This window comes from Paramormyrops kingsleyae, chromosome 7, assembly GCF_048594095.1.
Source record: "Paramormyrops kingsleyae isolate MSU_618 chromosome 7, PKINGS_0.4, whole genome shotgun sequence".
Lineage (NCBI taxonomy): Eukaryota > Metazoa > Chordata > Actinopteri > Osteoglossiformes > Mormyridae > Paramormyrops > Paramormyrops kingsleyae.
This window is the reverse complement of record NC_132803.1, coordinates 19,317,076-19,329,087: the sequence shown is the minus strand read 5'-3', so window position 1 is coordinate 19,329,087 and position 12,012 is coordinate 19,317,076. Positions and strand designations below refer to the sequence as shown.

Below are 12,012 nucleotides of genomic sequence, written 5' to 3'. Positions count from 1 at the left end.
TGGTGGAGGTTGAAGTGTCTCCCCAATGGTTCTGTAAAGTGCTTTGGGTGTCTTGAAAAGCGCTTTATAAACATAACATTCATTCATTCATTCATTGGGGTCAGTCTGCAATAGGACTTTCATTTGAAATGCTCGGTCCATATTTAATGAATCTGGAATCTCAACACTATGTTTTTATGTTGCAGAAGCAGCCAAACACACCCTGGCAAATGCACAAATAAGCAGGATCTAAGGCAACACAGCCTGGTTATTTTGGATTGGGAAAGGAGTCAGTTGAGATGGTTAAGAAGGATTCCACCTTAGACGCCCCCCCCTGTTGGGAGGTTTCCGGCATGTCCAACTGGGAGGAGGCCCTGGGGCAGACATGGGACACACTGGAGAGATTATATCTCTCGGCTGGCCTGGGAACACCTTAGTATTCCCCAGTGGAGCTGGAGGTGGTGGCTGGTGAGAGGGAGGTCTGGGCATCCCTGCCCCGCTGACCCGATACCAGATAGCGGCAGAAAATGGATGGATGGATGGATATTTGGATGGATGGATGAATGAATGAATGAACAGATATTTTGGATAGGTGTACACGTACCTCTGGTAGACTTTGTTCCGGACCCCTTTCTGGAATGCCAGCAGATAATTTCTTCCGTCTCCTGAAAAGACTTCAACTGCTATTGGCTGGAATCAAAGAGGGCAGGTTAATTGACTGAACCAATTCTGAAAGTGATTTTGTGACCAAAATCAAAGCAAAGACCCATGTCAACAGCTGAGTGACAGATACCAGTCTCCCCTTTTGGCCGAAAAAATCTAAGTGGTCTCACCTGCAGCAGGTACCGTCGCTTGTGCACCTCCTTGATGTCTTCATAGGCGAAGATGCTGTAGGTCCTCTTCAGCTGGTTCTGGCCCTGCCTCGCTCCCCTGGGTATGATTGCCTCATGCATGCTGGAAAACCCCGATAAAACGGCTAAGTGTTTTACCGTCGCACCGTAGCAGACGTGGAGTCACAGCACGTGGGCCAAGCGCTTCACCATAACCTCCTCGCACACATCCAGCAGACGGGAAATCACAAGACAGGGGCCAAATGATTCAGCAGGAGCCCTCACACATATGAAGCGGAAACGGAGACGGAATCTAGGTCAGCCGCTCTGCGGCAGTTTAGTGAGGGAGGCACTGTGAGGTAGACCGAGACCAGCATCCATTCAGTGTTTCAGCTACACTTACAATAAATGCAAATAATAATAAAAACAAAAAAGAGAGCACAATCTGAAGAACTAGGCAGATGTTAAAATATTAGATCAAAGTCAAAGAACCGTGTCCCTAATATTTAAAAAATGATATGAGAGAGGAGGAGCAGAGAAGAGCAAACTGTAGTCTGCTGACAGTACAAATTATACATGCAGAAATTCATGCAACTTCTATCTCCAGAGGAGATGAATGAAAGGGAATGTCAAGCTATGCAGAAATGCAGAATTCCTTCTTTACGTGGAACAGTATGTATATTTTATTTCTTCCCGTAGGCAATTTCTGAAAATAACTTTCAATAAAATCTGCAGCAAACAGAAAGCAGCAAGAAAGTAGCTAACTATGGACACTTAAAAAAAATACAAGAAGAAATACAAATTATACATACATATTCGCACATAAAGGTATCCCAACTGGAGGTCACCATTGCAGGGAAGCCACTGTTTTTTTCTTGCTGACTTACTTTGGAGGAAGTGTCTCGATGTCGCGGATCTCCCTGTTCATCGTCATGGTGAAGCCGTCGATCACGTAGAAGTGCTCCTTCCCAAACAGCAGCAGACCCTCGCTGGTGTCTAGGCCTTGGACTCGAGCGCTTCGGTACATGTGCTGAATCTGTGTTTAGAACGCAGAATCAAAAGGCGCTCAAAGGGACGTCTCATGATGTAATCAAGTTGCGACAAGTTCCGGCCCATCCTCATATCAATACTGAATGACTAGTGATTTAGAAAAAAGCTTCCTTCCAAAGAGTGAGAAAATATACAGCGATATGAACTCCATCATGCATATAATCAGAATTTATTCTTCTTAGACCATATTCAGATTACGACGAAAAATGGTGCATTGCTACAGTGAGTAAAACATGATTAATTCACTCTGTAATGGGAGTCAAAACCAAAATTACATAAGATGGGGGCTACATTTTCTAAACGTATAATCTTGGCTTTTTGTAGCTTATTTATGCAGTTTTAGTTGAAATGCCACATATAATTTGACGATCAAAAGACTCCCTGTGAGTGAATGGTGTGTGAGTGTGCCCTGCGATGGGCTGGCCCCCCATCCAGGGTTGTTCCCTGCCTCGTGCCCATTGCTTCCGGGATAGGCTCCGGACCCCCCGCGACCCAGTAGGAGAAGCGGGTTGGACAGTGGATGGATGGATGGAAGACTCCCTCCCCAGAAGTGCCTCCTCACCTTCTCCCCCTCCTCCAGGAGCCTCAGGAGGGTAGTGTTGTCCGTTTTCTCCTCTTCGTCCACGGCCCCAGACTCCAGCAGCTGGTCCTGCAGCTGCTCCGGTCCGTCCTCGTCTCCCCCGTCCGCCGTAGAGCGCGAGCGTTTCAGCGGCGGCTTCACCAGACCTGTGGACCACAGAGAAGCCGCACGGCCGGGAGATGTGCATTGAGAAAGCGGACCCAAAGGCCTCGGGGTCACCGTACAGGACCTGGTGTTCAGCATCAGGAAGCGGTCAGGGCAAGGTGTCTGCTGAACGTGGCTGTCACGTTAAACCCCAAAAGCTGATACAGTCATCTGGCACAGCAGAGACGTTACAAGGGACAGGTGCGTGTCCCAAGGTGCTGCATCTCATTTGATAAAATTTCCCAAGGGTTAAATTTCCTGACCTGGGAGGCGGTAAAATTTTGTGGGTGAAAATGGGTAGGTATTCAGGCACCCCCAATACCTGCACGTCTCTGATCTGACATAACATTCGTCACCACTGAACTGCTTCAGGAATTGATTGTAAAACTTGCAAGCTGTGAGTTTTGGAAGTTTTGATATACTATGAGTGCGCAGCTGAAGCACAAATGCAACACAGAAAACGAGATTTAGAGACCCTTATATTTGGAGAAGGAATTACATTCTGTGACATGGGCAGTACCGGTATTCCATATGACCTTTGACCCCGAGATGCGCCCACCTTTGACCCTGGCGATGGTGTCCTCTCCGTGCTCGGGCTCGTGCTGCGTGGTCACCCCCTCGGAGCTCTGCTCGATGGAGTGCTGGTACATGCCGGGGTTCCCTGACAGAACACGCATGTAATACTCCTTGCTGTCGTAGCTGATGGCCCTCCGGTATCGAATAGGTTTCTGGACGGAAGAAGAGAGAGTGAGAGGAAGACATTAACCAGAAACCATGCATCATGCCCACAGCATCCGTGGAAAAAAGTAATAAATGTATTCTGCTGTAAGACAGATGACACAGTATAAAACTAATAGTAGAGAGGTCTGTCAAGTGCTCTGAGAAACTGAAGAGGATCACTGAGGGGAAACCCCTGACAGGTTCTGGCGTTTCATCATTCTCTAGGAACCAGCTGCTAAAGAAAAAGTCCATATATGACACAGAAAAATACAACCTGTCGGCGTTACGTGTCGCTATGGAAGACCTGCAACGCTCAAGTGTCGCTCAAGTGTCGTTTTTCTGCATTTTCAACATTTTACAGCATTTAGATGATCTCCTTAGTCTGCATATAACCCTGAAGAAAAATACATTGAATCCAAAATGTATTAACTACATACTGTTTGGAATCACCACTGGAACTCTAGAAAGAACAGATTAGGAGAATAACCAAGGCACCATGCAAGGCTAAATCAGATTTTTTCACCAGCTGAAAACACTGCCATATGGAAGGTGTGCAATGGCAGCGAGAACGCTGGGAGACACTGGGCTCAATGGCGATGCCTAAATACATATTAATTGCTGGTTATGGATAGTTTGTGAGATGGGGGTGTTTACTGGAGGCCTAGAGCTCATTCCACCATGGGGGGGCGTATGTTACCAGCCCCTGCTAAGCCAAACCTTGGCAAAATCCTAAAGCCACTCCACAGAGGTACTCCTAACTACAAAACCTCCGATGCAGACTTGAAGCCGTGCCAACCAAACTGTCATCATTTCAGCACCTGGGGAGTGAAGTAACTCGGTAATATGCAAATGTCGACAGATAGATGGGGGAAAGGGACAACCTCTAATGCACAAGAGCTTCTGCTGAAGCAAGCCTACAAAAGCAGTCAAAGGATTATTTCTTTTGAACGTGTGGAGCAATAATTGCTAGTGCTTCCTTTGACAGTCTATTCTTTCTTTAATGGGGGAGTAAGACAGTGCAGATGATCCGTCAATAAAGATTTGCGGCTAAGAAACTTAAAAGAACTTTAAGAGTATGGTTATCCTGTGAGGTGCATTTTATGTCTCTATTTGGGTCAAACAAATGAGAAAATGCAACATGAGACTTATGCACAGAGCGAACAAAAAATATATTCAATAAAACACGATCCATGTCTGACAGCTCCAACGCTCCACCGCAGCCTGAAGAGAGTTTGGTCCCTGACGCAGTGAGATATTCATAAGAAGCTCAAAGCAGTAGGAAACAAAGGGCATTTCTCACAAATCGTCTTTGTTTACGTTCAAGGTGTATCAAAAATGATTTTAGGGTCACTGCTTATGACCAGCTCACTCATCCAATCATGTTCTACACATTAATTATATATAGCAGCTACTCAAAATGTATTAATATCTACCCAAGGAGTAGCAAGGACCAAGCTGTCTAATCTGCATTCAACTGCTGCCATTACGTTAAACATTGAGCATATCCCTGTCATCTGGCCGCACATGTTTTCCATATTAAGTGCTCAAAGGCACTTACAGGCCAAACACCGCCCCCCCAAGTGTTTTAAAGTGGCGGCATTACAAAATTCTTGAATTCTACTTTGAGCTGCTAAGCTGTCAGAATGGCCATTTGGCTGGTACCTTCACCGGAGCAAGAGCCGGATCAGGAAACAGGGGTACATGGGGGTGGCTTTGAATGGAGGCAAGATGGATTAGAACAAACAGGGCACATAGACCTGGTCTCATTACCCATTTCAGCACTGTCTACTTCGTAGCGTGTACCGATATTGTCATACTACCTACAGTTAAGATTAGGGGACACTACTAAAATGAGGTCATGCCTACCAAAAGAAATTAATCAACTGGTATACAGAGAATAAAAACACTGAGGTACATTCTAGATGATAAAATAATCTGTAATAACCATTACACTTAAAGAAATCTTTAAGTTACCATACAGTATTAAGCTAACATAAAATATTTCTGTAATTTAGCAAAATACCAAATACAAAAATATCTTTACAAAAAAGTACCTTCTAAAAACTGGATTATCATTCCCTTGAAAATATAACTGACTATTTTGCAAATATTTTGACCTCTCAAAAATACATTTCCATTTTACAAAGGATGCACTTTACATTCATATATACACTTGTATTCCTGCAATCCTACTGTCAACTGTGGGCAGTGGTGGCTTAATGGTTAGGGAAGCGGACTTGTAATTGAAAGATTGCTGGTTCGAATCCCCGACCAGCAAGGCCACACTGAGAATCCCCTGAGCAAGGTACTGCCCCCAAGCACTGCTCCCCGGGCGCTGAATTAGCTGCCCCCTGCTATGTCACATTGTCACATACGGGTTAAATGCAGTGGACATGTTTCATTGTTGTGCACTGTGTGCTGTGTCAACAATGACCACCGATCAGTAAATTCTAATTCTAAACATCCAGCATGTGATACAATATTCTTATATTATTAACACAGGAATCCCTCTAGCCGAATTAGGACGGCCCAAATAACAGCAAAACGCTGTCTGGCCTCCATCCCCATTTAATTACTAAAAAATGAGCAACTGTTGCTATTTTCATGTAACAGTAAAGATGACAACATACGAAAATGGGTTTTGGATTCAGAAAAGTGGAGGGAACTCGAAATTTTCTTTTATTTTAATTTTAATTTTGAGAGTTTCTTCCAGTCAAGTGTCAAATGATCAGGCACCATTTAGGCCGACTTCCTGGAAAGGGGACAGATGGAAACCCAAAGAGCAGGTAGAGAAAAAATAAAATTAACACACTTTCAGAGAGAGACTTCCAATCCCCTCTAGTTCATTCAAGTGTCAATCCAAGCTTTCAGATATAAATGTCAGCTAGACTGACCCACTGCAGCCACGTTTAATCACATACTGAAAATACTCCTCCAATTAACTGAGGCTACAGTTAATTTCTTTGGGGGCTTGAAGAGAGACAGCTGAACTGTTGATTAAAACTGTGAAAGTAATACTCTAAAATATGAGTTACTGAGAGATCACAGCAAGCTAACAAAAAATGCTGCTTCCACAAGAAAGGTTTGCTCTTCAGATTCTGTTGTGCACATGAAAATGATATAAATGTTTGTAGTATTTTAAGGGTCAAAATGTTTAATGAAAAAAATATTTTTATTATTAAAATGCTTCAGATTTGTGATCTTACTGGACTTTACTATGAAATCAATAACTTCCCGCCAAATGTAACCCTGTGCCCAACATGTTCATCTACAAAACTCAGACATAATGAAAATGGATTCTGGCCAAACCCACAGGGGCCCGATTTCATTTCATGTGAGCTGCTACTGCAGTATGTTTAACCATAATGGCCCAGAGTATCAGAGCCAATAGCAGCTTGTCATTTCTTCTCCACTTACAGAGGCTCTGTTTTCAGCTATGGGACATGGAGCTGCCGGTGTACCTGGGTGCTGACGTCGGGCTCGCTGTCGGGCACGTAGGGGTAGTGGATGTAGAACATGTCGTTACGGACCATCTTCTTGCGCATCCGGCAGGGCCCCTCTGTCATCTCCAGCAGGAACTTGTCCAGGTGGGAGCCGATGGGCGGGCCCCAGAGGCCCCTCTCCCGCAGCAGCTCGTACTCGATGCCGGCCCACTCCTCCGTCACATACTTCAGGGCGTTCTGCTGCCTCTGCGGGAGTCGCCGAGAGCAGAAGATGGTTTTTGGGGCCATTGTGAAGCTTTTATTCTCAAGTGTTTTAGGCAGGGGTGGATCTAAGGCGGGGGGGGGGGGTCCGTTTTATGGAGGGCCGGTGTGGGTGTCGCTTTTTGGGATGACCTCTCAATCAGCCAGGGACACAGGGTCCCCGGGACGGGGGCTGAGAACCGCTGTTTTATTATTGGCTGATTGAGAGGTCATCCCAAAAACCTGCACCCACACTGGCCCTCCATGGAACGTTCCCCACCCCTGATCTAAGGGGTGGCCATGCCTCCCCCAGTAAATACGTGGGCACCCCAGGTCATACCCCTCACCAATATATCGAGGTGGGGCCCCCCGGCACCGTCAGTAATATATACCAAGCCCCCTCGCCCAGGTTGCCAAAATATTGCTCCACTGCCACCCCAGTAAAATCTTTAAGTCTAGTCTAGCCTCTGGTTTTAGGAAACTAATCCTAATCTTCACCTTGTCCTTTAACAACAAGGAGAAAGTGTTTTCAAAGCTCATTCTGTTTAGGAATTAGAATTTAAAGGTTGATAGAATTAAGTACAAGTAAGAAGGAATGAAGATACACTGCTTGGCCAAAAAAAAAAAAAAAAAGTGAACCACTCCATAAAGTCGTCTTCAGCACATCTCAAAGACTTTCAGTGGGGTTACGGTCAAGACACTGTGGCCAATTCATGTGTGAAAATGATTCCTCTGCTCCCTGAACCACACTTTGGGGGGGGAAATCAAGCATGATAAATCTTGGCATTACCGTCCTGGAATATGCCCATTACATTAGGACAGAAAAAAATCCACTGCTGGGATAACCTGGACATTCAGGAGATTCAGGTTCTCAGCTGACTTCACTTGATTGCTTATAACGTTGCTGAACTGTAATAATGATCCAATCACTGGCTCTTAAATACTTTGCCGATTTAAATTCAAAGGGTAACCTTCTTTTTTTTTTGGCCAGGCAATATCTCAATATAAAAATATGGCAGAACTGCATCCAAACCTCTTGGTACTCTTTGTATTGCATGGTGACCAGGTCCCGAACCACTGCGATGTGCGTAAACATCCACTGGAAGGTCTCCTGCAGACAAACAGCACGTTCAGACAGGAGCCACGCTAAGGGAGAGCAGTGGTTCCTGTGCCAGCACTGGGCGTACCTGTGCCGACAGATTGTTCTTGTTGATGCCGCTCTCCTTCCTGCTACGCCGGGCCCCCGTCAGCTTGGACAGGCCAAAGCCGCTGCTGACCCTCGACAGCTTGGACTGGGCGACGGGGGCAGCTGCCTCCCCGCGGCTGATGCACTTCTTCTCATGCGCTGGAATGCAGAAGTGGCAGAGTTAAGCCCCCCCACCACTGCAGACCACAGACCTTAATCTGATTATGCCTGCGGTGCCATGACTTGCAAATCGCATAATCCAGCACAATACCAGTTAACTTTGCTGTGATGCTTCCACAGCACATATTCGCCGTCGATAAAAATTTGAATGTATGATGCTTTCGAAAGGTTTGCCAGCAGTTGGCAAAACTCTCTAGGCCTCATAGGCGGATCGAGATATAAGCAGTCTGCCTCAGAAGCTGAGATATTCATTTCAAATGCATTCAGTCTGAATGGAAAATGTTCCGCAGGATTAAATCTCATATTCGAAAGAGACAGATATATTTCTTTACAATGATGATACTTTTTATTTATAGTCAATGGGCAATAAAAGGCAAATCAAACCCCTTATGAAAGACATCACTCAAAAGACTATCGACTAGAGCAGCGCAGCCTGGCTCCTTCGTAAAATCTGCTTAACGCTACATCCGTATTCAGACCTCGCGCTGAACCGTTGCAGATGAAGTCCCTGCTGGGCTTAAGCCTCGCTCACCAAGGTGGTTCAGCCAATTCTTCGCTGCCAGCTCCTCGACGTGTGCCCGGGCAGAGACTATGTCCACATGGCCGCGCTCGTTAGTTGGCAGGGGCACCTTGAAGATCTCCTCTAGTGCCTGCTTCTTGCTGTGTATGAGCTCGGTCCAGACGCGGTTCACTGCTTTCAGCAGGAGGTGGCGACCTGGAGCAATCATGGGAACACAGGACACACTTACATAAGCATACGCTAGGCCTCAGTGGTGCCCTCTGCATAAAAGGTCTCTGTCGGTTTAAGCTACTGGAAATGCAAACGTAGCTCAAATAAAGGTAATTTCTGTTTATATATTAAAGTACTGAGCTACCTAATATCTCCAATAGGAAAAGCACTACTTGACATCAAAGGCTTTTAGCTTAGGATACAGAGGCTCAAGAGCAGATCACAACTAATGTTTTAGATGTTTTAAAGTAACTCTTGGAGGAACAGAAACAAGTATGGTGCAGCTAAGCGATCTGCAGGGGCTGCTTCACCTTCGCTGACGTCCTGGCTGTGTGAGGCATCAGCCTCCGTCTCCGACGGTATCATAACGTGCCAGGTGGTCATGCGGGCTTCAGCTTCCAGGCCAAAACCGTCCACGCAGCTGGCAGGGAGGGACAGCGGTTGCCAGAAAATGGTTAGGGGGCACTGAAAACACTGCGAGCTGTCTTAAACTATGACCTATAGAGGTGTTAAATACGTATTTTTCTCAGGAACATCTTGGCAGAGCAGGGCCAAGTTACAAAAATGCGGCTGCCAAAGAAACTGAGCTAGGAGGGCTGAAACGACTAAGCAGGTATCTCTGGTACTGAACAGAGCTGATTGCAGGTTGGTGCCGGCAGAGTGTGAAGAACTGGTTGACTTTTCTCCTCCACCTTCCCGTATAATAACACTGTAGCTGGTAAGCAAAGTGCCTGATGACACAAACTCCTTTTCAGGTATTCACCACTCCAAACCCTCAGACTGGCTCTGCTGTCGCACAACTGAACAAATGATTTAATTTGAAGGGCTTTGCCACAAAAAAAAAAAAACACCATCTACTGCAAAAAATTCCCCGACCTGCTACGTCTCCTACCTCCCCGTGTGTAGGTTGATGAAACAATGGGCCAGGCATGCGATGAACTCCTGGTCATGGTTGCCAGGGCCCAAAACCAGGTTGCGGTTGACCGTGAGTATGCGCAATGCGTCCAGCAGCGCCACCTGCTGCGGAACGGTTTTTTGAGGCCGTGACAGCTGGTAGAGGATGGTCCGGTTCAGACAGTGGTAGATGGAGTCCAGAGAGAAGGACTGGGATCTCCTTTTGGACTGTTCAGATTAACCGGGGGGAAAAAACACAATGAGAAATATACTGAACAATCTGGAACACGTTAAAATATTCGGACAAATTAATACCATCTGTGGATAATTGACAATAACAGCCCGTTGAAGTACAATTGTATCCTAAAAATGCCTTGTTAAAATCACATGGGGCATTTTTATTTTTGGATGAAACACTGGTTTATCCAGGATGTGCCCAAACAATTCAGAATCCGTCTGATAAAAACAGACGTAGCGCATGTTTGGGATCAGAGTCAAATGACACTGGTTCCGCTTCAGAGAGCCGTCACGGGCCAATGGGTAGCGACCTCCGAAAATGCGCACCGGAGCCAGCTACAGACACGAGGTGTCTCCCGGCTCTGCCAGGCCAGGATCACGGCTTCACTGCTGCATCTGTGACCAGATGATAATCTCTCACAGAGATGCAGGATGCCATTACGTCAAGTAGCTCTTTCGTATCTCCCTGATGACAGCCCATACAGAACACCTCACCAAAGCCAGCCAATGGGATGTTCTGAATGGGTGAGTGACAGGTGAGAGGGCACTTTGAGGGCTAATCATTTTTCAGCTGCTGCCCATGTCCATGTGGCCCCGCCCCCGGATATGCCTCCGCTTACAGGCAGAAATTTCAGCATACCACTACATTCGACAACGTAACCGACACATTTATGCAAATTAAATATGCAAACCCATGGGATGCATTTCCACCTGGGAGTGCAGATTTGCTCATCAGTCTATTAATTCTTCCACAACTTCCCAACATTTTAATGATTAATTAGTATAACAAGTCACTGCTATGACAGAAACTGCTTTTTAATCATGTTCCACTTTTCAGCTAGCAGCTGTTTTTTTTTACCTGACAAACCCAAGTGATATTAATGTATTGCATTAATAAAATTTACCCTAACAGGTAATTAGGTCAGATCAAAGGCTTGCATATTGTCATACATGACTAGACAACTTGATACAAGCATTTTAAATAATACAATGATATTTTGTGTTCTAACAAACATAGCAGCCCCCAATTTATCAGTAATTTTATGTTAAATTTAGTCTGCAAAATTAAAACTTTAAACGAGTTAGAAAAGGCAGCTAAAAATTGCTGCTAGATGCTAATGCTTTGCACTTCGGCAGTTCCTGGAAAAAAACGGCAGGGAGCATTTGGGGAAATCTTTCCATAAGATGATGATGCTGAGTTTATTAAGAACATTGCCTGGGGGCTCCTGCGAGACCCAGCGGCTTTGTGGACTTATACCATTGAGATCGGCAGCTGCAAAAATGAAAACTAAGGGGACAGACGCACATGGATGACCTTTTAAAGGTCTTTTCTGTTTTACAAAAATATGAGTGCAAATGCCGAAAGACGGCAGATTATGGCTTTCATTATCACCAAGGTCATTTGCTACTACTGTATAGCCAAAAGTTAATTCAAGAATTTGTAATTATGGATTAACCTTAATAGCTCTTTTTGAACAGATTAGCATAATAGCAGCCATAGGTCTATATGCCCATGCTGGGGGTTCAGAGCCATTGTCCCCAATCAACAACTAACAATCCAAGTACCCGGAAAATGACTAAAATGATTTAAGGTGCTTGTCCAACAGCTTATGTAAAATTTTAATCTGCACCAAGCCCAGCTCTCCCGGCGTGAAGTCCAAAGACATAAAATTTTATGTTTATATAAAGGAAAAAAAACTAGCTATAAAACGGGAAAATAAAAAACTAGTCATGAAAACCTTGGGCAGGTTTATCATGGAGATGTAAGTACTAGTTGTCATGCAGCAGCGTCGGTCTGC

At 45.2% G+C, this 12,012-nt stretch overlaps 1 protein-coding gene across 5 annotated transcripts in view; it reads right to left on the bottom strand.

The window, feature by feature from the left end:
* The window catches only part of wdfy3 (WD repeat and FYVE domain containing 3), a 96,407-nt gene that overhangs the window by 16,352 nt on the left and 68,043 nt on the right, over nucleotides 1–12,012 (bottom strand). For all 5 annotated transcript variants that reach the window (XM_072714448.1, XM_072714449.1, XM_072714450.1 and 2 more), the window contains 11 exons: nucleotides 9,975–10,204; nucleotides 9,394–9,503; nucleotides 8,885–9,067; nucleotides 8,174–8,331; nucleotides 8,020–8,097; nucleotides 6,765–6,992; nucleotides 3,143–3,311; nucleotides 2,422–2,585; nucleotides 1,697–1,845; nucleotides 813–933; nucleotides 584–669 (listed from right to left, as the gene is read on the bottom strand). In XM_072714448.1, the coding sequence (XP_072570549.1) occupies nucleotides 584–669; nucleotides 813–933; nucleotides 1,697–1,845; nucleotides 2,422–2,585; nucleotides 3,143–3,311; nucleotides 6,765–6,992; nucleotides 8,020–8,097; nucleotides 8,174–8,331; nucleotides 8,885–9,067; nucleotides 9,394–9,503; nucleotides 9,975–10,204 (1,676 nt within the window). The remainder of the gene's footprint in view (nucleotides 1–583; nucleotides 670–812; nucleotides 934–1,696; nucleotides 1,846–2,421; nucleotides 2,586–3,142; nucleotides 3,312–6,764; nucleotides 6,993–8,019; nucleotides 8,098–8,173; nucleotides 8,332–8,884; nucleotides 9,068–9,393; nucleotides 9,504–9,974; nucleotides 10,205–12,012) is intronic.